General features: G+C 46.5%; 1 protein-coding gene across 1 annotated transcript; it reads left to right on the top strand.

Annotated features, from left to right (window-relative positions):
- The first annotated feature begins 370 nt into the window (after positions 1 to 370).
- LOC146340423 (uncharacterized) lies at positions 371 to 26,188 on the top strand. Its single transcript, XM_084807209.1, has 11 exons — positions 371 to 1,006; positions 3,647 to 3,768; positions 5,438 to 5,483; positions 6,702 to 6,739; positions 6,836 to 7,473; positions 14,896 to 15,001; positions 16,448 to 16,594; positions 18,353 to 18,413; positions 20,929 to 21,095; positions 22,489 to 22,590; positions 24,151 to 26,188. Exons 1-11 carry the CDS (start codon positions 754 to 756, stop codon positions 24,271 to 24,273), a joined length of 1,803 nt encoding a protein of 600 aa, XP_084663335.1. The 5' UTR covers positions 371 to 753; the 3' UTR covers positions 24,274 to 26,188.
- Positions 26,189 to 27,148: the final 960 nt, after the last annotated feature.

Here is a 27,148-nt window from a genome sequence, read left to right as displayed (position 1 = left end):
ACACCACCAGATATGCTGCTGCCACATCAGATTTGGGGGGCGGGGAGCAGCCAGTACCTCTCAAGGTCCGCAAATCTCAGCTTTCACTGAATTTGTACTCATAGTTACAAATCTATCTGTCTCCCCTCAACAGAAATACCCTAATCAGGTTATTTTCTCCTTTTTAATATTCCAATTACCCATCTTCCTTCGACCATTTGAATGCAATTAACAGGGCAGGCCAATGTGTCTACTCAGAAGCAAGCCACATTGAGTTCAATGGGACTGACTTCCAGATAAGCGTGTAAGTTCAGCCTTCTTCTTTCCTTGAGCTTCAGCGCCTTTTACTGGCTGCTCAAGTGATCTATCAGTCAGCTGCTTCCGCATCTTCATAGGGAAAGAGGGTGTGGTCCCTCACTGACAACTGGCCTCACTCCAGCTGTACCTGGTTGTAAAAGAAACAACAACAACTAGGCAGGTAACCAGCTATGAAACACCCAGAAACAGCTTCCAGATCCGGACAGGATATAATCCAGGCTGACTTTCTCCTGTAAACATTTCCCCGCTCCTCAGCTGAGCAAGTAAAGAGAGAAGGCGGTTTCTCTACCAACTCCTGCCATTGAGGAGCAGGCGACCTAAGTTTGGGTGCTGTCCAGGATTCCTCCCAGTCAGTGGGAGCTGAGTTTGGATCGCCACATCAGCATGTAGAATGCATCATTTGCAATGAATAGGAAAGTAAGATTCATCGAGGTGATGTAAGTATATTTCCGCACAATGGAAAGGCTGCAGAAGATGGTCCGACAGAATTCACAACCAATTAGTAGTCCAAGTATCTGTGCCACGGAGGCTTATGGCTGTGCTGGGGGCCAGGGGTCTCCTGTTCCAGGGGAAACAGCCAGCCCCCAAAGCTCTTTTCGACACAGCCCATCTTTGCCTGCCTCTGGATTAACTGAGTTCAGTGACGTGGATTCCATGACCTGGGATACCTTTCCGGATAAACCTCAGGAGCTGTCTGCTGTGAGAAGAGGTGAGACCAAGCTCTTCTGTGCATGCTTCAGTGTTGTCATGCAACATGATCTGCAGTAGTTTCACTAGGCAAGGAAATAGATCCATGGGGAGTTCTTGGGCCAGCGCTCTGGCGCAACTCCTGTTCACTTCAACAGGGGCTGGGCAGGATAGATTCCCCAGTGGATTGGGCCTTTGCTATGTGAAGAGTGTTGCAGTCCTGATCTCATCAACTTTCACTGTCAGGGGAGCCCTTAAGGTGTTTTCGTATTGGAGGAGAGCCCAGACATGTCAGTTTTCATGTGAGTATTTGGTGGGCTGCTTAGCATTACATTGGAAGGCGAATATTGGGGCAGAAGCTTACAGCCCCGTTGTATGTATCATAATGCAGAAGGAGGCCCCGGTGAGATCAATGGAACTTGCTCCCAAGGAAGTGTTCCCAGGATCACAGCCTTAACTAGATTCCAAACTGCTCTGAGCCAGGTATTCTTAGTCCCCTGACCCCAGTTCCTAGAAGAGGGGTGGGGAGGATAGAGAGAGTTGATGAATAAAAGTTGCTCAGTGGCACAGTTAGGTTGTCTTAGATCCTGGTCTCAATGACCTTATGAGGGGCCCTTTAGACAGCTGTGTGTATTACTTCGTTTGGAAAGCATGCAACTCCTATTTCTCTTGCTATTCCTCCAGACACCGTTCCATGCTTTAAAACTACTTCTACATTCCTGATATTAGAACAACATCAACAACAAAACTGTCTGCCAAGCCTGATTAAAAGAGCATTGAGCACGTGCAGTTATGCATTTTAAGCTCACTTAAACCATCATGACAACAGGAATAAAATGGGGGTTTGAATCTGGCAAGACATCAAGGAACTTCCCACTGTTGGTGAAGACCCATTGCCAGTGGCTCAAGACCTGCCCTCTGCAGTCCTTTATTGCTGTAGTTAAAACATGTCTCTCCCCCACTTGAGCAAGAGAAACAAAAGCACGTGGCAGGGAGCTTGCGTCCTGGCTGGCTGATGCTGAGGCACGTGGTTCATAAACCACAGCCTCCTCCTGTCACAGTAACGAGAGGATGCGTCTTAAGCTCTTAGTAATTATGGTATTCTGTGCCAAAGGACACCTCTGGCCAAAGGGAGGCCATATCTGTGCTTCAGGCATTTATTGCTTTAATACCATTTTAAATGTTATGGCTTCTCCCACAAAGCATCCTGGGAACTGTAGTTTGCCAAGGGTGCCAAGAACTGGCAGAATCCTGTGGGGGGTGGGCCCTGATCTGAATGGTCAGGTTTTGGGTATTTCCAGGGTGAGCCAGCCGTTGATCTGATGGGGCCAGAGGGGAGTAACATTGTCCGGGACATGTAAGGGGCAAGTTGTTCCAGCAGCAATCGGAGCCAGCGTGGTGTAGTGGCGAGAGTGCTGGACTGGGAGCTGGGAGATCCGGGTCCTAGTCCCCACGTGGCCATGAAGCTCACTGGGTGACGTTGGGCTATTCACTGACTCGCTGCGTAGCCTACCTCACAGGGTGGTTGTTGTGAGGATAAAAGGGAGAGGACGAGGACTATGTGAGCTGCTGTGTGTTCCTTGCGAGAGGAAAAAAGGTGGGATATAAATGTAATAATAAAAGTCAAAATTCAGAAGGGCCAGAAGCAAAAATACTAAACCAGGGCAGGCAGGAAGTGGAGACAGGGTGGCCGCTTACTCGTTGCCAAAAAAGAGGACAATTTGCATTTGCTAATTTATATGCATAGAAGCACATTGAGAAATAATTACTATAATTTAAATGGCAATGCAGTACTCTCACCAAAGGGAGGAAGACCAGGTGAGCTGTGTGCCTGCTCAGTCTGCTGTCCAGATGTGGAGTGTTGATGGTGAACTTCAAGGCCCCTTCTTGGGGTTCTCCATCTTTAAACTGGACTCAGAAGCTTTCAACTAGCAGATTGTCGTCTGTAAAGTAGGACATATGGCCACCCTAGAAAGGGAGTAGTGTGAGGGCCCGGGAAGAGGGTGCTTAGCCAGGTAGAACTCTCCAATGACAGAGTGCAGATGAAGCTCGGAGTCTGGGGGTTTTATACAGCATGGTGGTGCCTAACTGGCCCATACAGGGTCAGCTGACTGACTGCTAGGCCTTGAGAAAGCTGTGTGCCTCTGCTGCCTTAGATTATGTGGCGGATGTTTTAGATCAATTTTTGTTGTTTTAATGTTGGTTTGTAATTGTTTTATCAGATTGCTTTTGAAGGCTGTTTTGGGAGCATTGTCTGAAAACATTCTGTAAACACCTAAGTAAGCCAGTGCTAAGTCCATTTGTATTGCAGCCAAGATGGCATCCTTGAGGAACACCGCTCAGTCAGTCCTGGTGGTAAAGAACTGGAGCATTGCTGCTGGAAGCCCCAGGACCAGGAGAGTTCTGTGAACTTGGTGGTGGTGGTGGTGGTGGGCGGGTTCTGTCCTCCTGTTCCTCCCCTACCATGGAATTGGAGAGAGGACTAAACTTCCCTTTCTTGATTTGGTTTCACATGCAGGAGTGTCCCAGCACCTTAAGCTCTCTCGAAGCTTTGCCTCCACCAAAGCATGACAGGCTGTCGTTCCTACAACGTGCCACTTCATGTACAGCACGGAACTTGTAACTTTTGTCTTAAGAGTCATCATCTTTTGACTTTTCCCAGGTTTGGCATTGACCACCGGTGCCCTGCACAAGCAATATGTGGGCGTGAGGGTCAAAATGCCAGTGCGTGAACTGCTGAGGAAAATACGACTCTCCAAAGGGATAGATTCCAGCGACAACAAGGTCAGATGCGCTCCCTGTTCCTGAGAGTGGAGAGGGTGGAGGGTGGGCTGTTGCCAGTGTGGGATGCTCGCTGCCCCTTTTCTGGTTTGTTCACATAGGGCAGGGGGTTTGAATCTCTTTTAGCCTGAGAGCCACACTCTATTTCAGAGACGCTTTCAGGGGGCCGAATTCCACACAAAAGGGACGGGGCCAAAAAATACCAGTGTATTTCAGCTTAAAGCTCTTCCTGCCAGAGAGGCATTTCAATGTTTTAGAGTAAGGGGAGAAACCGCACAGAAGCCAGGAAACCACCAAACAACTGGTGGTTGAGGGAGAAAGGGGGTGGGGCCAGGGAAGGGGCATGGCCATCTGGAGAACCCAGGCAGGTTGGATTTGGTCCCCAAGCCTGATGTTCTGCACCCCCAACATAGGATGTGGGTCAACCCGATACATTGTGATGCTGAACTGGAAAATCCAAATGGCACAGCCACTACCTTCCATTAATTAATGGCATATTCTTCCCGTTTACTCCTGTCCCATTTCTGTCTCCTCCCTCTATTGGTTCCCCTGGATCAAATGTTAGATTCTAAGCCCTTTGTAAAGCACCACACACACTGAGAGCACTAAATAAATAAATAGCATGAGCGATCCATGGGAGCGTTCTCCTGTGCATGCTGTCATTGAAACTGGGTTGTGTTTCTCTTTGTTCAGATCTGTCTGTCTCCCACTTTGCCACCCTTTGGTTTAACAAATAATCAGCTATATTTTTCTCTAAAAGTGCCCCAGACACCATACATTAAAGGTGCAACCCTATGCATGTTTGGACAGAAAAAAGTCCTACAACTTTCAGCATGCCCCAGCCAGCCATGCTGGCTGGGGAATGCTGGGAGTTGTGGGACATTTTATGTTTAAACATGCATAGGGTTGTGCCCTTATTTAATGGGTTGCTATGATACTCTTCAAATTAAGAACCTTTAAGGGCACAATCCTATGCATGTTTAGACAGAAAAAGTCTTATTAGGGCATGCTGAGAGTTGTAGGATTATTTTCTGGCCAAATTTGCATAGGATTGCACCTTTATAGTGTGTGCGAGTGAGATTAGAATCCACTACTTGAAGTGTGAACCCCCAATACTGAGATATTATCCCAGTAGCACTTTTAAAAATGCTTTTATTCCTTTTGATAAATTACTGCTCTTTGTTCTTTAAAGTCTGAGGGCCGCTAGTTCATGTAACACACTTTTCCAGCACAGGGGAAAAAATGTATATTTTGTATGGAAATCTACCCCTCTACTGAGATTCCCAACCTAGAAATGTGGGTTTCTGGGCTTTTTCCTTGAAGGAGCAAAGCTGGCCACAACTGCTTTTTAGGAAGGCATTACCTTGAGAGTTCACAAATATTTCCCTGTTACTTGTCCAGCCACACTGACTTTTTAAAGTGATGTCTGTTTTGCACTGGTCAAGAGGGACACTGCAGTCCATGTTTAGACCCATGTCTGGATCCCAGTCTTTCCCAATCTGGCACCCTCCAGATGTGCTAGAATACAAATCTCATCATCACAATCACCCAAGCTGTCTGGGGATGGTGGGGGTTGTAGTCTAATCCATCTGGAGGGTGCCAGGTTGGGAAAGCCTGATCTATCTAATAGAAGATAATGTCCCAGATACACTGTTTTATTTCCTTTCCTTAGGAAACATCTGTAAATGCAGGTACCAAAATGGCTTCAGGAAGAACAGGTAAAGAACTACTGCTTGGAGTGCAAGCAACTTTGAGCAATGTATGATCTGGGAGTCATACCATAGTATCATCTGCAAGACTACAAGCATTCCTGGGCTGTGCCTCTTCTTTGGCACGCTTGTAGCTCAGTTGGTAGAGCCCCTGCTTTGCATGCAGAAGGTCTCATGTTTGATCCCTGGCATCTCCAGATAGGGCTGGAAAAATGCCTGTCTGAAGCCTTGGAGAGCCACTGCTGCTCCATCTCCCCACTGTTTACTCTGTACCCTGGGGCCATCATCTCTTAGCCAGGGAGCTCCTAGAAGAGTCATAGTCCTGCTGCCCAAGAAGATGCAGGAGAATGAGATTGAACCTGCAGTGAGGGAAGGGCTCTCGCTCAGTGGTAGAGCACCTGTTTCGTATGCAGAAGGTCCCTGGTTTGATCCCCGGCATCTCCAGGTAGGGCAAGGAAAGAATCCTGCCTGAAACCCTGGAGAGCCATTGCTGCCAGTCAGTGTCAACAATACTGGCCTAGATGGACCCATGGTCTGAGTCAGTGTAAGGCAGCTTCCTATGTTCCTAAAATATTGCTATCCTAAGCAAGTGCTTAATACAACTGCTACTAGCGCAGACACACATGGAAAAATGAAAACAGGCATCGCAACCTGGTGCCCTCCAGATGCGTTGGCTGGAAATGCTAGGAGTTATAGTCCAGCACATCTGGAGGGTACCAGGTTGGAGGTGGCTGGTGTCAAATGGATAAAGCACCCTTCCCCAACTTGGTGCTCTGCAGATGTTTTGAACCACAGTTCCCAGCATTCCTGATCATTGGCCATGCTGGCTCAGGCTGATGGGAGCTAAAGTCCAATATATCTAGAGGGGTGGTAATATGGATTTCCTAGGCGTGCTGTGCTAATTTAAAATCCTTAATAAGAATGAGAGAACCCTGGTGTTGATTAAGACCTAAACAAAGAATCAAACTTGCTGATAAATCCCAGTGCAGCAGTTTCACATGGGAGTCTCCCTTTGGAGTTCTGTTCTCAAAGAATGCTTTCTGTAAGCAGCCAGGTGCCCCGGGGAAATTGAAATGATTGTTACCGCGCGTCACTCCTTAAATGCTGTACAATGGCTCCTGCTTGGATCTCTCACATGTGCAGTCATGCTTATGCATCCTATATACAAATACTTGCGTTAATCACTTTGGTTACAGAATACTTTTTCTTTTCCTTCTTCCCATACAGAAAAAAAAAGAGCTTACTCAGAAAAGCGAAACAAACAAGTATGTGGGGCACTTTCTGTCTTCTGTAGCCAGCATTTCCCAAATCACATGGCAGACCTCACACATTCTTTTCTTTTCTTTCTTTCCTTTCTAAAGAGCAGGCATCATACTCAGGCTGCCTTAAAAAGTGTCGAGGACCTGGACATCCTGGTTGAAGTACTTGAAGAAGACCTGAATAAGAGCCGCTCCAAGCTAGGGTTGCCATTGTCTATACCATGCCATCAGGATGCATCTGCAGAATTTCAGCCTCCTTGCTGGGAAGCTGATAGTGGCCTACAACCAGAAAGCAGCTGGGAATCTGTCAGGGTTCAGCCACGTTCTCCATTCCCCAGTTCAGGCACATTAGCATATCCACATGCAGAAAATTTCAGCGGGTTCAACTGCAGAACGCTACAACAATGTTTGGATCCTAGCGACACATTCCAACATTTGTGTGAGGAAGAAAGATACCGGAACGGCGCTGTTGTGCATTCTATGGCAAGTTTCCAAGGCTTTCCCAGAGACATTATCAGGCCTCAGTGCCACAATCCATCAGGGCATGCCACACCAGAACCTTTGGAAGATGCCACGGCCACCATGTATGTTGGGGGACGGCCAAAGCCAACTGCCAGGTCTTTTGTGAGGCAGGACTCTTCTGCCACTTCTTTCTTCCAGTTCCAGCTCTGCTGCGAGGAGAGTTGGCTGAGGAGCATTTCGGTGGACAGGTTGCTTGCGCCAGATAAAAATGGGAACAGGTGTGTCTTCAGTGGTTCTCTTCTGTTCCTGATAATACTACGAAGGAAAAAATCTGCCCCCTTTGTAACTCTTCCCTGCTACTAAGGTCTTGGATCACCCAAGGGTTATATCACACCCTGATTACTGCAATCTGCTTTTCCCCGGCCTTTCTTTCACTCCATCATGATTCACATATATTGTTTAGTACCATCAGCATCCGTTGTGTTTTATAGAGTGGTGTGTGCAGTCAAATGCCAGTAGTTACAGAGAACATAGAAGGAGGGAGAGGAGAAGCAAGAGTAAGGAAATGAATGTGAGCAACTTCCAGAGCCATTGCTAGGTAAAATAAATGGTTGGAGGGCCAGGCCCATGGGACACAAATTGGCATAAAATTTGCATTGCCCCATCCAAGTCAGTCACTTGCTCCTCCCATCACATGGTAGCAGGAAGGGAAGAAAGAGGTCCCTTTCTTAAAAAAAAACTTTTTACAGACATCATTGAACCAAAGGTTCGGCACACTCAACAACCTCCATACAAAGTTTTTTGGGGAAGGGGAAAGTTGGGGGGGGAGTTCAGAAAAGGGAACCATTTGTTGATTTACAATATTTGTATACTGCTCCATATCTAAAACCATTTCAGAACAGTGAACACAAAAGATAAAACAGTAAAAGAACAAAAAGATTAAAACACATTAAAATTATGCTTTTTTTAAAAGAACATAATTTTTAAAAATTCTTCCATTCTTCCCCCTCCCCCAGCCCTTCTGCCCCCTCATCAGTAGTGGGAGCAGGTGCTGGTGGCTGTGGCTGTGGTGGTAAGGAACCTCCCAAATGACCCCAGCCAGACAGCAGTAGCGGCCAGGCAAGGCTTGGCACAAGTAAAGGAAGCATTTTATCGGCGTGCAGCTGCAGTGCGGACTGGCCATTTTAAATCGCAACATTTCCCCTTGTGTGAGTGATAGTGAGCTGAACCAATGAGATGCTGCTTTGGGGACATACAACCAATAGGAACCCAGGAGCACTGAGAAGACAGGCCTCCAACTGTTCCGGTGCCCTCACTGGCTGCTCACCCCACAAAGTTAGCGAGGTGATTGGTTCAGCTCGCTGCGTCTCATACTAGGGAACATACGGCGTTTTGGAATGGCATGCGGCTGCAGGCAGGACTGGCCAATGCAGTGCTTTCCTTGACTGCCGGCCCAGCCATGCCCAGCCACTATTGCAGCTGTCTGCCTCAGGGTCATTTGGCACCCTCGATTTCTTCGTGCCCCAGGCAACCACCCACTTTGCCTCTCCCTAGAAACGGCCCTGTAGCAATGCCCCTGGCAAGTACAGTGACATGTACACAGGCTTCGAAATACCAAGACTGGCAGTTGTGCCCTTCGTGCATGTGCTGATGCCTTCAGAGGCAGAGTTGGTGGTAACGCATCAGAGGGCTTTCTCAGTGGTGACACCCTGTATGTGGGATGCCCTGCCCCAAGATACTAGGTCAGGGGTAGGTGACTAGTTGTCGCCTACCCCTGGGTTAGGGCATCTTCCTCTTTATCTGAGTTCTGCTGTCAACTGAAGCCACTTCTCTTTAAACAAGCGTTTGACTCCCGGGTTGCTTACTTTCATTTATTGGTTCTTAGTCTTGGCTTTATGTGTGTGTCTCTTTGCTGCTGCTTTTACCTTGCCCTTAGATATATATTTACAACATTTCCACAGAACTAGGGACTGCTGATTCACAGGAATTAAAATGGAAGTGACAACCTTTTATGAGTCACTTCAGCAGAACAAGTTGTGTTTAAACAGCAAATATTTGTTCCTCAGATGTAAAATAACAGGAATCTCCTCTTTCAGAGATCAGCTGGAGTGAAAGTAAGGCCAGGACTGAAAAGGGAGCCTCTGACCAGGATTGCATGACATGAGAGTGGTTAATAAGCTGTGATAACTTGTTAACCACCCTTGGTCACGTGCCACCCAATTTACTTAATTACCCTCGCCGGGCATGACTTGTGACGTCTGAACCTGGCGAGGGTGGGTGGCTGGGGTGGTTAACAACCACCCAGAATGCATGGCTTGTTGTAGGATTGCTGGCTGGCTTGTTAACAATCCCAGCCACCTACCCTCACGACAAGCCACGCCTGGTTAGGGTAGGTAGGTAAACGGGGTGGTATATGACCCGCACACATGGGGTTGGTTAACAAGCCACTGTGGCTTATTAACCACCCTTGTGTCATGTGAAATGGAATTGCTTTGGTCCAGTGTTCTGCTGGGGGAGTGGCAGAGCTTGGGAAGGGGTACAGGGTTCCCCTCCCAGCCCTGTTCATTTCACTGGATGAAGCCAAGCCACATGCTCATTCCCTTGCACATATACAGAAGCTGTCTCCTTTGAACTGAACTGGAAGCCCACACAAGACGCAAGCCCTGGGGATGTGCTGGAGTGCATGCACAGCCCTGGGCTGAGGTGGTGGCGTGCGACCCAATCCTGTACATGTTCACTCAGAAGGAAGGCCCAGTGTCTTCACCAGTGGAGTAGTGGTAAATCTTGAAGTGCAGGTGTTTGTCATGAGAGTCCCCATAGTCACGGCCCCAGCGAGAGTCCAATCATGCAGGCAGCTGTACTGCTTCATATCAGCAAACCAGTTCTAGCCATTTTCATCTCCACCAGATAGAGATGGAAACCCTAGGCCTGTCATAAAGGGAGTGGGTCCTACCTGCCCATTCCACATCAAAGGTAAAAAAAGGTAAAGGTGTCCCCAACCAGTCGTGTCCGACTCTAGGGTGTGGTGCTCATCTCCATTTCTAAGCCGAAGAGCCAGCGCTGTCCGAAGACGCTTCCGTGGTCATGTGGCCGACTGAACACCGAGGTGCACGGAACGCTGTTACCTTTCCCGCCGAAGCGGTACCTATTTATCTACTTGCAATTTCTTGCTTTCAAACTGCTAGGTTGGCAGGAGCTGGGACTGAAGACAGGAGTTCACCCCGTCACGCGGCACTCGGGTCTCGAACTGCTGTCCTGCCGACCTTCCGGTCCGCAGTTCAACGTCAGGGAATAATATATTGCTGCTGGGAAAACTCATTCCTGCCTTGCCAGCTGCTGTGTGGATTGCAGCTATGCTTAGAGGGAGCAGGGAATTCGGGAGAGGGGGATTGTGGGGTGGCTGCTGAAGCACTTGGACAGCTCCTTCAGAGTTCTCGCTAAAACCTGGCACAGATTCACCACCCCAGTGACATTGGTGCCATCAGCTTCCACTGGTCTCTGATAATAAAAAAGTTGGCACCGCACCCGTGGGAGGCCTGGCTCCACTACACTACTGATCGTCACTAGTTAGTGAGTTTAGGGTTGCTGCCTAAGTCTTTTATCTACACGACAGATACCAAAGCTGTTTGAAACTGGTTTAATGGCCAAAGAATTCTGGGAGATGTAGTCTGGAACTGCTGGGAACGCTTCAACCCAGACCTGAATTAACTTCCCTGTTCAGTTTTTCCCCTTCTTTCCAATTGTCTCCAGTGATTTTCTATAAGAGCAGAACTGCTAGCTGAGACCAAGGGTCCACCTAGTCTAGTATTCTGTTCTCACAGTGGCCAACCAGCTGCCTATGGACATGAGGGCAATAGCCCCAGTGGGGCTGATGACTCCAATGTCAGTTGGCAGTAAATCCACTCCAGGTTTCAGTCAGAACCAGTTAGAACTCTAAAATTTAGAGGTTTTTAGGGTTCTGACTGAAACCCTGAGCAGATTCACCACCCTACTGACATTGGAGCCACCAGCCTCCATCGCACACCCTCTCGTGTTTCCTGGTGGGGTGTGTGCAACTGCTGTTCTGAGGTAGACTAGCTCTGAACATGGAGGTTTCATGTAGCCACTAAGTCTAGTAGTCAAACATTACAGTCTGGCCAACACAGCTGCCCATAAGAAAAAATCCAAAATCCTTACACTGTAATATCTTTAGTAGGCCAACTTAAAGATCACAAACAATGTGCCGGTTTTTGAAATCTCCAGATCTCTTCATCAGGGAAGATATTACAAATGGCAGGTTTGCGGGGAGGGAATAAGAGTGGGGTGCAGGAGACTGACTGGATGTTGTAGTCAGGATGGCTACATAGTCAGAACCTTAAGATGATTTGGAGGAGGAGGGTTTGCAGACCTTCAAATGGTCCTGTCGGCTGATGTGAGGGTTTCAGTGCCCCTAAGACCACTGAGAAGAAGAAAGTTGTGGACAATTGTAGATCCCTCCATTTTTGGAAATATAAAATCTAGCTGTTAACACAAAACTATCCTAGCTGTTTAGATAGGAGGGAATACAGGAGGGAAGTTATGACTGGGTAGGTGTAACTGAGACTTTGTGGGATGACTCTCATGACTGGAATACAGCAATTGAAGGATATAACTTGTTCAAAAAGAACAGAAGGAACAGAAAGGGAGGTGGGGTTGCACTGTATGTGAAAAATTCATATCTTTGCACAGAAATACAGGAGGTTGAGCTTGGTAGGCCCATTGAGAGCATCTGGGTTAAAATAAATGGAGCAAAAAATAAAAGGAACCTGGTGGTCAGAGTCTACTACCGGCCACCCAATCAAGGAGAAGATGAGGCTGAAACTTTTGAAAAGCAAATAACCAATGTTTCAAGGAAGCATGATGCAGTAGTAATGGGGGACTTCAATTTCCCCCATATTTGTTGGGAGACAAATTCTGCAAAACATGGTCCCCCCAGGAAATTCCTGACTTGTGTGGCGGATAACTTCCTCCTACAGAAAGTAGAGGAAGGAACTAGAGGATTGGCTATCCTTGACTTGATCCTAACCAACAGAGATGACTTAGTGGATAAAGTAGCAGTTACAGGAACTCTGGAGGAAAGAGACCATGCTATACTTGAGTTCTTGGTTCTAAAGGAAGCAAAAGCCGAGTGTAGCCAAACGCGTACCCTGGATTTTAGGAAAGCTGATTTTAATAAACTCAGAACAATGATCAGTAAGGTCCCATGGCAAGTGACGCTAATGAGAAAAGGAGTCCAAGATGGGTGGGAGTTTTAAAAAAGGAAATTCTCAAGGCACAATTACAAATAACTCCAACAAGAAAAAAAGGTGGAAGAAAACAGAGAAGCTTAGAGATGACCTGAAAACAAAAAAAGGCACACATATGGGAAGTGGAAGTAAGGCCAAGCAACAAAGGAAGAGTACAGGCAGGTAGCACAGAATTGCAGGGATGGCGTCAGGAAGGCTAAAGCTGAGAACGAGCTGAGGTTAGCGAGGGATGCTAAAAGCATCAAAAAGGCTTTCTTCAGCCTCGTGCATAGTAAAAGACAGAGGAAAGAAATGGTGGTTCAGCTATTAAATAAGGATGGCAAAATGATAACAGATGACAAAAAAAAGGCAGAGGTGCTGAATTCCTACTTTGGCTCAGTCTTCTCCCAAAAGAGGGTCCATGACCCCCATGGCAAAGGCAAAGTACAGGCTGAAGGGGCAGGATTGCAGCTTGAGATCGATAGACATATGGTCAAGGAACACCTCATTACTTCGAATGAGTTCAAATCTCCACGGCCAAAAGAACTGCATCCTAGCGTAATAAAGGAACTAGCAAAAGAACTCTCAGAACCACTGTCTATTCTGTTTGAGCAATCATGGAGGACGGGTGAAGTGCCAGATGACTGGAGGAGGGCTAATGTTGTCCCTATCTTCAAAAAGGGTAAAAAGGAGGAACCTGGGAACTACAGACCAGTCCGCCTGACATCAATCCCTGGGAAAATTCTGGAGCAGATGATAAAGCAATCCATCTGGAAGCACCTTGACAACAATGCAGTGATTACTCAAAGCCAACATGGATTTGTCAAGAACAAATCCTGCCAGACAAATCTTATCTCATTTTTTTTATCAAGTAACCTCCCTTGTGGACTGTGGGAATGCTGTGGACATCATATACCTCGACTTCAGCAAAGCTTTCAACAAAGTGCCCCATGATCTCCTGATGAGCAAACTAGCTCAAGGTGGGCTAGATGAAACAACAATCCAGTGGATCCACAGTTGGCTACATCGGACTCCAAGAGTGCTTATCAATGGGATCTTCTCCAACTGGGGAAAGGTAATGAGTGGGGTACCGCAGGGCTCAGTCCTGGGCCCAGTGCTCTTCAACATTTTTATTAATGACTTGGAGGAAGAGGTGTGGGGAATGCTGATCAGATTTGCAGATGACACAAAATTGGGCGGGATAGCTAATACTTTTGAAGACTGAAACAAAATTCAAAGTGATCTTGATAGTCTGGAGCACTGGGCAGAAAACAACAGAATGGAATTGAATAGGGATAAATGCCAAGTTCTGCACCTAGGAAAAAGAAACCAAATGCACAGTTACAAGATGGGGGATACATGGTTCACCAACACTACAAGCGAGAAGGATCTTGGAATTGTTGTCAATCACAAGCTGAATATAGCCAACAATGTGATGTGGGTGCAAAAAAGGCCAATGCTCTTTTGGGCTGCATTAATAGAAGCATAGCTTCCAAATCCCAGGAAGTACTAGTTCCCCCCCAGTCAGCACTGGTTAGGCCTCATTTGGAGTACTGTGTCCAGTTCTGGGCACCACACTTTAAGATGGATGCAGACAAGCTGGAGAGGGTTCAGAGGAGGGCAACAAAGATGATCAGTGGACTGGAAACAAAACCCTATGAAGAGACACTGAAAGAACTGGGCATGTTTAGCCTTGAGAAGACTGAGGGGAGACAGGATAGTGCTCTTCAAGTATGTGAAAGGTTGTCACAGAGAGGAAGGCCAGGATCTCTTCTTGATCATCCCGGAGTGCAGGACACGGAATAAAGGGCTCCAGTGACAGGAAGCCAGATTCCAGCTGAACATCAGGAGAAACATCCTGACTGTTACAGCAGTACGACAATGGAAGCACTTACCTAGGAAGGTAGTGGGCTCTCCCACACTGGAGGCATTCAAGGCGAGGCTGGACAGGCACCTGTCAGGGATGCTCTGACTTGGATTCCTGCATTGAGCAGGGGGTTGGACTCGATGGCCTTGTAGGCCCCTTCCAACCCTACTATTCTATTATTCTATAGAGGCCAGAGGCAGAGCTGTTCAGAGTAGATAGAGGCAGCATGTGTCTGTATACCAGCTGCTGGGGAATGTGAGCAGGAGGGGGCTATTGCCCTCATGTCCAGCTTGTGGGCTTCCCATTGGGGCATCTGGCTGGCCACTCTGGGAGGAAAACTCCACTTGATGGGCCTTTGGTCTGCTCCAGAGTACAGGGCTTTTTAGGTGCTTAACTTCTTCCATGGGGCCAATACATTGTATTGGTTGTGGTTAATGTAATGTAGTGATGAAACCATGCATGTATACAAGTGTTTTGCATTTGCTTAAAAGTGACCAAACCACACTTCTGATTTCACGCTGTTTTTGCTTCCTTGCTGTCTTAGAAGTATCCTTCCTCTTTATATTACCTCCTCTCCTTTTTTCTTCCAGGCTCCTGCATGAGGCCGTTATGCAAGGGAAAAGGGCATTGACTTATGCACTGGCATGGAGGTTTGCATATCGGAACAGAATTGATGAGGAAGATGCAGCAAAACAGGCATGAACACCCAGCAAGGTTGAATTCCAACCAGGGCGCACCAGGGCTGAGGCTCCAACCCCCCTTTTTTTAAAGTACTAAGCCTCATTAGTGTGTGTGTGCATGTGTGTGTGTGTGTACACACACACACATATATACACACACTTATATACACATACAGAGAGAGAGAGAGAAAGAGAGAGACTGAGTTTACCAAGCTCATACTTTCCTAAAATAAATTATAATGCTTGCATGCCTTGCTTGGATGTGATTATCGTTCTTGCTTATCCCCTGCCCCCTCCATTTGGTTCTTTTGTGAGTGGCTAATCCCACCTACATTCAGTTCTTTAATTTTTCACATCAGTTTCCTTGGGCAGCTCTCACTTTCATCCCTGAGGACTTTTAAAAATAGCTTCTCAGTGTGAACCAGGAAGTGATCTATCCAGACAATGAGATGGTTCTTTCTACCATACAATGTGTGTCTTTCTGTCTTCCTCTTCTAGCCACTCCATTCTATTCCCCACTCTTTGAGAGGTTTTTTCCTCTCAGGAGCTCAACATTCCATGATGCCACCGAGTTATTCTGGGGCGGGGGGGGGGTTGCAGGGTGAGGGGTGGGTTGCCTCCTCAGAAGTCTTTTTTCCTGCAGATTGTTTGGCACTCTGAAAGCCTGGGGCTTACCTGGACTCTGCCAATACGTCTCTCTTGTGCAGGGGTGGTGCGATTTTGGCTACATAAGCGTGAGCACGGGAAAACTCAAACTGGTATTAATATATATTATGACAGACCAGGTTTCAACAGAAAACAGTTTGGAGGACAGTTGACAACAGTATGAAAACACAAAAGCAATCCACATGAAATAGAAAAATGATGCCATTAAGCTAATAAAACCAAAACTTGAAAATACCGCAAGGATCTCTACTAATCCCCGAACTTCAGGTTGGATAAAGGTGTTTTCACTTGTCCGTGGAAGGAACAAAGGAATCTGCCTTATACTGAGTCAGACGCTTGCTCCCTCTACGCCAGTACTGGCAGCGCTGACTGGCAGCAGGAGTTTTTCCTGCCCTACCTGCAGATGCCGGGGATCAAACCTGGGGCCTTCTGCATGCAAAGCAGGGGCCTACCCCTGAGCCACGGGCCTTCCGTAGACTAGGGGAAAACATATTCAGACTTACCAGGGGAGAGTATTCTACAACCCCAAAGCCACCATAGAAAGGATCTGCTCTTTGGAGAGGACAGTTTGCTCTCCCTGGGGATGACAGGAGGTTTAGTCCAGCGATCGGGAGGACAACAGGCTGGGAAAGGCTAGCCCAGAGATAAACACTATTGCTGGCTATTATTGCTGCAGCTACTGTTATTAAAGGCACAGTTAAAAGGCCAGTCCCAGAGCTGGCAGCTTCATTCCAAGCTGTTCCTGTGTGAATAATTCCCACTTTTCTCCCTCTTTGTTTTTGTTGATCCTTCAAAGACTGCATTGCACTTAGCCTCTCAAAAGAATCATCATCTTATAGCCAGTGACCTGATCTCTCTGGGAGCCAACGTCAACGCAAAGGATGGCTTGGGGAGGACCCCCTTGCATCTCTGTGCCGAGAAGGGTTACCTGAGAGTCCTGGAAGTAAGTAGACCTTGAAACAGAGGCCTGGTTTGGTTATACACATCTGTTCATTTGAGAAGCTTTAAAGCAACAAAAATTACATGCCAAGGAAACCAACCCATATGCCAAGCTCAAAATCAAATGTACAAGTTAATAAAAGGCACATGGGTTTGCTTATTTTGTATGCACTGGGTTCAAGTGGAAGGCATGATTCTGAATCTGTCATTTTGAGAGGGGCTGTAACATATAAGTAATTAATTAGATTACTCAATTTAAAAGATTTAAATCAACTAAAAAGATGCTCCCAGTTAAACAGGCAGTTTGAGAAGTTTGAATGTGTGTGTGTGTGTGTGTTACATCCTAACCCCCCCCCCCCCAATTATTTGAGTGATGAGAACTCTAAGCATGCAAGTATTTTACCCAAGGTTTGGCTTCTTTTGAACGAGGACATTGGAGACATTATTTTTGCATTTATTTACAAGTACACAGGTTGAGCATAAACAAAGATTCACAACATTAGCACTCCAACAGACACTGGTGCCCCGTTAGAATTCCAGGAAGGCTCTTGCACCCAAAAATGCCTCCACAGCTCCAATTTAGCTTTCTAACTCCCAGCCTGATCTTCTCTCTCAGAGACTTCTTCACAGGCATCAACCTAGTGTGCAAAATCACTTATTTAAGCTGTGGTGCATGCCAGTGTGTGCTAGGCACTATTTGCCTAATTACCCACCCAGGCACGGCTTGTCATGTCATCTGAACCCAGGTGACATGGCTTCTTGTGTGGGGGAAACAATCCTCAAATTAACCAATGGCCTATTGTTGGGTTATTTTACGTTTTTTTTCCCCCTCAAACAAGCCATACTGCCTGGGTTCAGACGACATGACAAGCTGTGCCAGGGCTGGTGAATAGGGAAATGATGCTGTGTGCACGCCACCATGGCTTGTTTAAGCCGTGGTGATTGTGCAAACTGGGTTGTAGTTTGAATGACTCAATTTTCATGGGGCATTGTTCAATGCCAGGAGCTAAATCTTGATCCCCAAACTGCTCTCTTCTTCTAGAAGAGCACACCCATTGAGAGACATCTCCTTCAGAAAAGAAGGGCACTGGATCGCTTGGCCAAAGCCATCAAGATATCTCCATCAGTCCTACTGGTTGCATTAACCCTCTCCTGACTAACCCTCAGTATTACAGACAAGACAGACAAGTATCACAGGACTGCATGGGATTCCTCAGACAGCATCCAGACCTAACTTCATCTTCTAAAATGATGCCTGCAGTGGCACACCCACACATAATTTAGAAGCAAAGGAAGTGTGATTCTTGCTTCAGAACTATGTTTTTTGTACACGTGCAAATGTAATCAATAGATTATTTGACTTTCACTGCACCTTTACCTGGGAGTAAGCCACACTAAGCCCAGAAAGACTTGCTTCTGGATAAACATGTGTAGGATAGAATAAACAATCATTTGACTACGATTAACTGAGTGATAGTCCTGGTTTTGAATTTGGTACAGATGTTGGGATTGAATGGTACCTGGGGGGATTTGGTGGTCAGATGTAAATGAATGACAGGGAAGAAAGATCCTGTCTGCTCTTATTTACTTACTTATGTTGCAGTACTTTAAAAATATGCTAGGATTTCCAGCTCCTCAACGAGTAATGGGAGGTTTACCGTTAAATGGTCCAAATTAGAAATATGAATCTTTGCTCCTCTCTGGCCACAGACCCATGTCAGGATATGTATTGTAAGTGTCTCTCTCTCTTTCTTTATGATAGGTCTTGAAAAACTGTCAGGGCGGTGGCATCCATGTTGAAGTGGATGCAACTGACAATCGGGGTATGCTGACAAGGGGCTGTGAGGACAATTTTGCTTGCCATGTGGTTTATTTACCTACAAGAAGGAAGGCAGTTGTCAAGCATCAAACAGGCTGTGAGGGGGGGCAAGTGGTGGGGCAGTGGTAAATTCTGAAGTGCGGGTGCTCATCATGAGAGACCCCATAACCACGGCCCCAAGTGCAGTCCAAGAATTCAGGCAGCTGCCAGCTGCATTGACCGTATCAACAAATCAGTTCTAGCAATGTTCATCTCTACAAGGAGCAGGTTGCTTGCAAAGCTAATGGGTCTTGATTGCCCTTTCAAGACCAACCCGCCCCAAAATACTCTGTATTGCAGCAGGGAAGTGCATAGTATTGCTGGGAAAATTCATCCCCGGCCCCAGCTACTGTGAGGATTGCAGCTGAGCTCAAAGGGAACAGGGAAGTCTAACAGGAGTGGCAGATGACCTTGGTAATAAAAAAAGTGCCAGCGCTGCGTCCTTGCAAACCTTGGCTCCGCTAAAGCACTGGAGCTGAGAGCTGGATGCCACGATCCCTGTGCTCACAGGGAGCCCGTTCCGAGCCTGTGCTGCTCACAGGGAGCCCGTTCCGAGCCTGGTCCTTGCTGCGGTTCTTATAAAGTATCAAATATGTGCTAGGCACTGTACAAAAGTTGAGAATAAAACAGGCCCTTTCTGCAGGCTTACAGTCTAAAGGTAAAGATGAGACATGCTAGGGAGGAGAGGAGAGGAGAGGCAAAAAGGATGGAGGGTCAGTCCAGAACAACCAAGAAGAACAGATGTGAATTAGGGCTAAACTTAGACGTGACAGGTGTGCATTTACAGTGCAATCCTATGCATGTTTAGACAGAAAAAAGTCCAAGAACTCCCAGCATTCCCCAGCCATCACAGAGTTATCGGACTTTTTCTGTCTAAACGTGCATAGGATTGCGCCTTAAATGTATTGCCCTCTTCACATATGTAATCTGGGTGACAATCTAATTTTTTTAATGGAATGGAGCACATGGTAAAGGGGAACCAAACCCTCCCTCCACTGTACCTTGCTGCACTCCATTGCTTTAAGCAATCTTTTCCTACGCCAGCTCACTTCCCATATTGGAGCTGGGCTGGGAGACAATTAAGCCCAGGGGCATTGCTAGGCACTTAAAAAAAATCAGGTCCCAGGCCCATAGGGTGCAAATCTGTGTTAAATTTGCATATGCTGATTTATATCTACATATGCAAATTGGATGTCTTTAAAATTTCACAGAAGGCAAAGCTAGCCAATTGATTTCCCATCCAAATCGCACCAAATAAAATAAATTGTTTAATTAAGTTGCACCCCACCCCCCAATCAGCTGAAATCGGTAGTTTATCAGTAGTTTATCTGCAATTACAATGGATCTGCAGTGTCTGTGAACAGGTGTGAAAAAATGCATTAAAAGGGTGGCTGGTAAATTTTATCATGAGCCCTTTCACCCCATGCAATCAAATTTAGGAAAAAAGCTTCCATTAGCACCAGTGGATGGTTTTTTTCTTCTAAACTTCATTGCCATGTGGGGTGGTGGTGGTGGTGGTTGCAGCATATGAGATGGGAGGGATTATGCAGCTGTGATACTCCTTGAAAGTGCCCCTGCCTGGCAATTAAGCTGAAGGGGAAACTTTCCATTGGCACCAATGGACACTCAGGGTTCTGGGCAAAAGACCGAGGGGCCCTGGCAAATAGATTTGGGCTGGAGCCAGGCATATATGAGAATTTCGCTTTTGCTTGCAAAACATGTGTGCACGCCCTGTTCGAAGCACAGAGTCCGAGCAAGGGTCTGCCAAGAATGTTCTGAAATTGACAAACATGAGTACGTGTTCGACTTATTCCCAATTCCTGGTTCTATTTCAAAATCTGTGCAGATTGGGGGAGATTTGCGCAAATCTCCCATTTGATCACTGCTCAATTTGCACAGTCTTCCTGTTTGTGGAAAGCAAGCAGCGATCACAAAATGCAAAGGGGACCCAGGGATGAGACAAGCAGCAAGGCGATGTTTGGAGAATTCTGGGGATCTCAGACATTGCTCATTTGCCTGTCCCTTGCTGGAGCCCCATGGCCCCAGGCGTAGCGGACCCCATGCCATCCCTCGCTGGAGCCCCCTGGCCTAGCAGGAGCCCATCCCTCACTGGAGCCCCCTGGCCCCAGGCCTAGCGGAGCCCCATCCCATCCCTCGCTGGAGCCCCCTGGCCCCTGGCCTAGCAGGAGCCCCATCCCATCCCTTGCTGGAGCCCCCTGGCTTGCGGGAGCCCCATCCCATCCCTCGCTGGAGCCCCCTGGCCCTTGGCCTAGCGGGAGCCCCATCCTATCCCTCGCTGGAGCCCCCTGGCCCCTGGCCTAGCAGGAGCCCCATCCCATCCCTCGCTGGAGCCTCCTGGCCCCAGGCCTAGCAGCTCCCCTGATCAACATGTAACTGAAAGAAAGGATAACATTTCCCCATTTTGCAGTGCTCCACTCCCTTTCTTGGAGCCTAAAACTCTTTTGCACCTTCCTACACAGGCTTAACGGCATTACAGTGTGCCGCTTTTGCTCACTCCACCCTTTTGATGGACTTGAAATACCGCAATCTCTCCCCTGAGGCTCGGAAGGTTCAGGACCTGTGTAAGGATCAGATCTTGAGTGGCATCAACTGCTTGGTTCAAATGGGGGCAGACCCCTGGGTGCAAGTAAGTTTTCAATCTCAAATGGATATGTACATTAGTTTCATGGCCGATTAGGCTCTGCTAGGTGCCACATGCCACCTCAGAAGGGTGTTTCACTTTCTATTTGTGTTCCTATGAAAACACCTATTAAATTTTGTTATTTATTGTATCTATTTGCATTTATTTATATGCTACCCTATAACAAACATTCTCTGGGAGGATTGACAACATACAAATAATCACATTGCAATAAAAGCAGCCAATAGAAACACAATGATAACATAAAAGCAGTCAATTCAAACGGAGAGCAAGGAAACAAACCAGTAAGGTGGACATTTACACATATCTCAAAAAAAGAGGAAATGCATCACCAAAAACAGAGGACAAAAGAGGGAACCAAGTGCATAACATTTGGATTTATATTACAATTCTATGTAAAGGTGCAAATTTAGAAACAATATCTCTAATTTAAATAGAAATACAAGACATCTTACCACGGTGGAGAAAACTGACCAGGGGACCTGTGTTCCTACTCAGTCTGCAGCCCGGGTGTTGATGGGCAACTTTCAGACCTTTGCTGTTCTCCCTTCTTATGGTTTCAAGAACTTGCAAGGTTGTCACAGAGAGGAAGGCCAGGATCTCTTCTCTATCATCCCAGAGGGCAGGACACAGACTAATGGGCTCAAGTTACAGGAAGCCAGACTCCGGCTGAACATCAGGAAAAACTTCCTGACTGTTAGAGCAATACGACAATGGAACCAATTCCCAAGGGAGGTGGTGGGCTTTCCCACACTGGAGGCATTCAAGCGAGGCTGGACAGCCATCTGTCAGGAATGCTCTGACTTGGATTCCTGCATTGAGCAGGGGGTTGGACTCGATGGCCTTGTAGGCCCCTTCCAACCCTACTGTTCTATGATTCTATGATTCTTTGACTTTAAACCAGATTCGGACTAGAAAGCTCATCAAATAGAGGACACCTTCAAATAGAGGATTCTGCCAGCTCTTCAAAATAGAGGACTGTCCTCTGTAAAGTGGGACATCTGGCCACCCTAAAAACCACAGTTTGAAACAGAGGGATGAAAATCTACAGGGCCAAACAACATTAAAACCACAATCTAGTTTAAAAAGCCTAGGAACATTAAGTAGTCTTTGGTGTCAAAACAGCATTAGTGCAGAGGACTGATCCTGAAAAGACCCTTTCCCTTGTAGCTGCCTGCCACGCCGTATTGGGCAGGGGCACTCAGAGGAGGGCCTCGCATGATGTGCGGGTATGGTAGACAGTGAGATAGCTTCCATGTATTTATATTGTTTTTGTCATGTTTTGTTGTGATCCACTGTGACTGTAATCTATATGGCAAACCAGTTTACCAACAAAGTGACTACTACAGCTATGGCTATCCTCTCATTCTTTTCCAAGGGAGCAAAATCATCCAGTCAAGCTTCGAATTATTTTGCAAAAGTCCAGGAAGATAATGAACTGATGAGTTTTTTCCAGACTCATAGGCCGAAACGGCAAAAGGTAATTCTATTCAACTAATGAAATGTGTGGCAGGTACACTGCAGAATTTTTGGTTGCTTTGCCATTTTTTGTGCTCATTAAATTCTATGAATGAGAGAGAGAAGGAAAAAAGAGATCCAAGTATGCAACCCTAAGCACTGTTTTTTGGGGGGTAATATTCCTTTACAAAAATGCAAGAAGGCAAACTGCGCAAGCATTCCTAGCAGACTGCAGACTTGCCACCCCTGCATCAGATCCCCAGAGGGCGGTACCTGCACCCCATGGTGTCTTCAGATAAATCCTAAACACACTTACTAGGCAGTAAGCCCTATTGAACACAGTGAAGCTTACTTCAGAGTAAACAAGCATAGGACTGTGGTGCAATACAGAACTAACCTGCCTTCCGGTTATGACACACTCTCCCATGGTAATGTTATTAAGTAAAAGCCATTCAAGAGTAGTCGAAGCAATTTTTCTAATGGATTATGAGAAATTTGGATTTGAAAAATATATATATATACCTTGTATTGCACAGTCAATGGAAACACCGTATGAGCAATCTAATTCTTCTCCCTGGACTTTAGACATTAGACTTGATTCAGGATATGTACAAACATAATTAAAGGTACGTGCAGATCGGGCTTTTATTTTGCAGTTGCCCTGCCTCCTTCACTGAATTTTATGGAGGATCAATCGCCTTCTACTTGTAATCCTTCCATATTTCCCTACTGCTTCCTCTGACTTTTTCTTACCACAAAAACAAAATCATTTAAGGAGGAAAGGACCAAATAGCTGCATAATTCCATAATAAGACGGAATTATTTATATTTCGCAGGACACAAAGCCAGCCAATTCATTTCTCATCCCAATCATCTCAAATAAAATCAATTAATTTTTATCCTGTCCTAGATCATCCCAAACCAATACATTTTTGCTTTGCTTTTCTAAGCTTAATTGCCATTCAGGGGGAGATTTTTTTGGGTGGAGGTGTTACAGCATGTGGGGAGGGGAGAATTAACCCTTGCCTCCCCAGCTGTAATCCCCTTTGAGAATTGCATCCTGGATGGTGATTAAGTTTAGGAAAACTTTTTCCATTGGCACCAATGGACACTCGGAGTTCTGGTGAATAGATCCAGGGCCTTGGGAAATAAATTTGGGTCTAGGCCCTCATGGGTCCTGGCCTAGCAATGCCCCTGGCAATCTGTCTGGAAACACCATTAAAAAGGGCCCTGGTGGCCTCTTCCGCAAAGTGACCAGAGTGCATAAACATGCATGCATGCGTGCAAACACACACACAGAAAAACTAGAGCCATAGCCAGTGGGACTAAACCATACCAGCAAGCATCAAAAGAGAAACCATACTGTTTTGTTAGAGCCTCCTTAGGGGTACATTCAATACACCACAACCTTCAAGGGTAGAAACTTCCTTTGTTTGCTACATGAAAGCTCAGATCCTTAGGAAACGGACGTCCTTCAGCCCACTCTGCAGCTTTTCTGAGATTCTGTGGAACCCTAGCTTATGTACAGCCCTGCCCATGACAGCAAAATGCTTGACTGCTTCGAATACTTTGCTTTCTCCAGGATTCTGGCTCACTCCCTGGACCAGATGGAATGGCTCTTTTGTATTTACAAGGAGAAGATGCACAGCCACCGATGACTCCATTTCCAAGCTTCTTTGACCATTTCCCTGCAGGTGCGGTGTAAACAGGAGAATCCGTGCACACTGGGTAGTCATGGACTTCCTAGAACATTAGGTGCGTTGTGACAGGTGTGCTTTGCTAGGCTGGTATTGTATACTGGGTGAGCCAAAGCCCGTGGAAGGCGGCCATGGACTTCGAGAAGCTTGAAATCCCAGCCCTGCTAAGCTGTTGGTGAAAGAACAGCTTGGGACCAGAGAGTATATGTCTTTGAACTTGTCAAGGCTTGGGATCTGCTGGAAACACATCCACAGGGAGGTCACAGAGGAAGACCAATGCAGGTTCTAGAGGCTAGATTTTTTTTCAAGCCGTATGTATCAAACACCTGTGCAAAAAGGTGGAGAGGGGCATAGCTCAGTGGTAGAGCAACTACTTCACATGCAGAAGGTCCCAGATTCAGTCCCAGGCACCTCCTGTCTGAAACTCTTGAGAGCCGCTGATGGTCAGTAGACAGTGCTAAATTGGACCCATGCTCTGGCTTGGTACAAGGTAGCTTCCTTTGTTCTAAAAAATTCCATGGATCCTAAAAGATAACTTTGGATGGTCCTGATAATCAAGCTAGTTCTTGGCTGATGCTCAATTTGATCAGAGCGTTCACATGTAATGCTAAGCCATGGTGTGGTTTGTTGAAACCTGGCTTGTCATTGCGTCTGAACCCATCCCTTCAAACAAGCCATGCTTTGTTAATGAGCTACAAACCACAAATAGAACCCCTGGTGCATTGTTGGCTTACAAAGTCTGGCTTGTTTAAACCATGGCCTGTCATGATGTCTGAACCCAGAACCCTGGCTTATCCCTGGCTTGTTTGCACTGCTGAAACAGAGGAGACCAGCAAGAGCAGGTCAAAAATGAAAACGCTCTCAAGGCTGGCAAAATGGCCGGGAGAGAAACGAAACAGAAATAGAGGAAACAATCCACAGGCGGTTTGCTTGTCTGCAAGACAATTCATGGCTAAAGCCACAAACCATGGTGAACATAAACCATGGCTTACTGTTATGTGTGAACACAGCCCATCAGATAACTGTGTTTCATGGGTGGGAGACCTTGGGGTAGGTCTAGGGTCTCCACTGTGGCACCCACAGCTGCCACTGTGCCTGCAAGGCCAGGCTGAGGCACCCACCATGCTACTTTCCCCCTCTGTAAGGGAATAGAGTGATCCCTCCATTCATTTGAATAGGAAGGGGGGGATCCTCCCTACCAAAAAATGGTATGTGCATGTGCGTGTGAGTGTGCATGTGTGTGGGGTGGGGGGGTGGGGGGAACAAACAAAAACCAGAAGGGAGGCACCCAGGATGAGTGAAAAGGAGGAAGAGAATGAGTTCTCAGAGGTGCCAAAGTGAAACATGTTTATTTAACCCCAGTGCATTTTGGAGATTGAGGCTCCTTCGTCAGGAGCAATCTGGTTGTTGTTGTTCAGTCGTTCAGTCGTGTCCGACTCTTCGTGACCCCATGGACCATAGCATGCCAGGCCTTCCTGTCCTGCGCTCTCTCCCGGAGTGTGCTCAAGTCCATATTCATTGCATCAGTGATGCTATCTAGCCATCTCATCCTCTGCCATCCTCTTCTCCTTTTGCCTTCAATCTTTCCCAGCATCTGGAGGAGATAGCAATTATACAAAGTAAGTAACTTCACACATACATTTTAATGAATAAAATGTTGTAAATGCTATAAGAGAATAAAAGCATTTTTAAAAAGCAATATTTTGCAAAAGGGGTAAAAGTACAACAGGGCCCTGGAGTGTGTGTGTGTGTGGGGGGGGGCTTCTCTCCCCCTTCAGCAAGTTTCTTCTCACCCCATGCAGATGAATGGAGAAATTGCTCCATTCACTTGCATGGGGATGGGGGGAGAGAGAGAGAGAGAGAGAAGGCAGAGACAGAGACAGAGACAGAGAAACAGAGACAGAGAAAGGATCCAGAAGGAGGAAAACAAGAAAAAGACCAAAAAAAAGTGGAGCCAACCAGACACACACACACACACACACACACACACACAGAGAGAGAGAGAGAGAGAGAGAGAGGCCAGAGTGAGAAGCACAAGGTGCAAGTTCATGCATGCACGTACACACAAGGGAGGTGCTCACAGATTTTTGTGATTTGTCCCCCCACCCCCCTACAGCAGTCAATTTGTGGTGGTGCCCAGAGTACCTTTTCAAAACGCCAAATGTGCCCACAGACCCACAAAGTTTGACGGGGGCTGTTGGTTTTATTGTAAATTTAGTTTTTCATAGTTTTAATTGGTAATCACTCTTTTTACAAATTTTATTGAAACCTGTTTTTATGGACGTTTTTAAAAATTATATCCCCTATGTGTGGTTTTTACCTTTGTATGCCACCTTGAGAGGGTTCCACCCCTAAAGGTATATCAGTAATAATTTTAGATGGATTTTAGATAGAAAGGTTGGCACCTCCTGGAGTAGGTGATTTATGAGCACAGATAGCTGCTCATAAATCCGAAGTGATTCCCTGTAGGAGAGGCCCATAGCTCAGTGGTGAACATATGCTTTGCATGCAGCAGGCCCAGGTTCAATCCCTGCTGTCTCCAGTGGAAGGGTCTTAGGGAGGTAATACTGGGAAAGACTTCAGCCCGAGACCTTGGAGAGCCAGTGCCAATCAGAAAAGACAATACTGAGCTAGGTGGTCTGGCTCGACATAAGACCGTTTCCTTCATGAGTTCACATCCATATGCCATCGAGAGGGATTTTATAGTGGTGGTTCCCACAGGTACAGCAGTTGAGCATCATATGTCAAATGATAAACAGAGAAGACCGAAATACAAATAGGGATGTCCATCCATTTCTTTTTTTGACTTGATGGAGTTCCATAGTGTGTACGGCTTGATTTGTGTTTGCAAGCTGAACTGTGGGTTTTTCCACAAATCCCAGG

This window comes from Heloderma suspectum, chromosome 6 (genome assembly GCF_057233095.1).
Source record: "Heloderma suspectum isolate Gila_16-S chromosome 6, 16-S_ref, whole genome shotgun sequence".
Lineage (NCBI taxonomy): Eukaryota > Metazoa > Chordata > Lepidosauria > Squamata > Helodermatidae > Heloderma > Heloderma suspectum.
This window is presented reverse-complemented; position numbering and strand designations above follow the sequence as displayed.

Bases quoted from the DNA above. Each gene is read 5' to 3' on its own strand.
- LOC146340423 (XM_084807209.1), top strand. From the start codon at position 754: ATGGAAAGGCTGCAGAAGATGGTCCGACAGAATTCACAACCAATTAGT. The intron at 18,414-20,928 runs GTATGCTGACAA...CTTCCTACACAG, and splicing joins GGATGCAACTGACAATCGGG to GCTTAACGGCATTACAGTGT. The intron at 21,096-22,488 runs GTAAGTTTTCAA...TTCTTTTCCAAG, and splicing joins GGGCAGACCCCTGGGTGCAA to GGAGCAAAATCATCCAGTCA.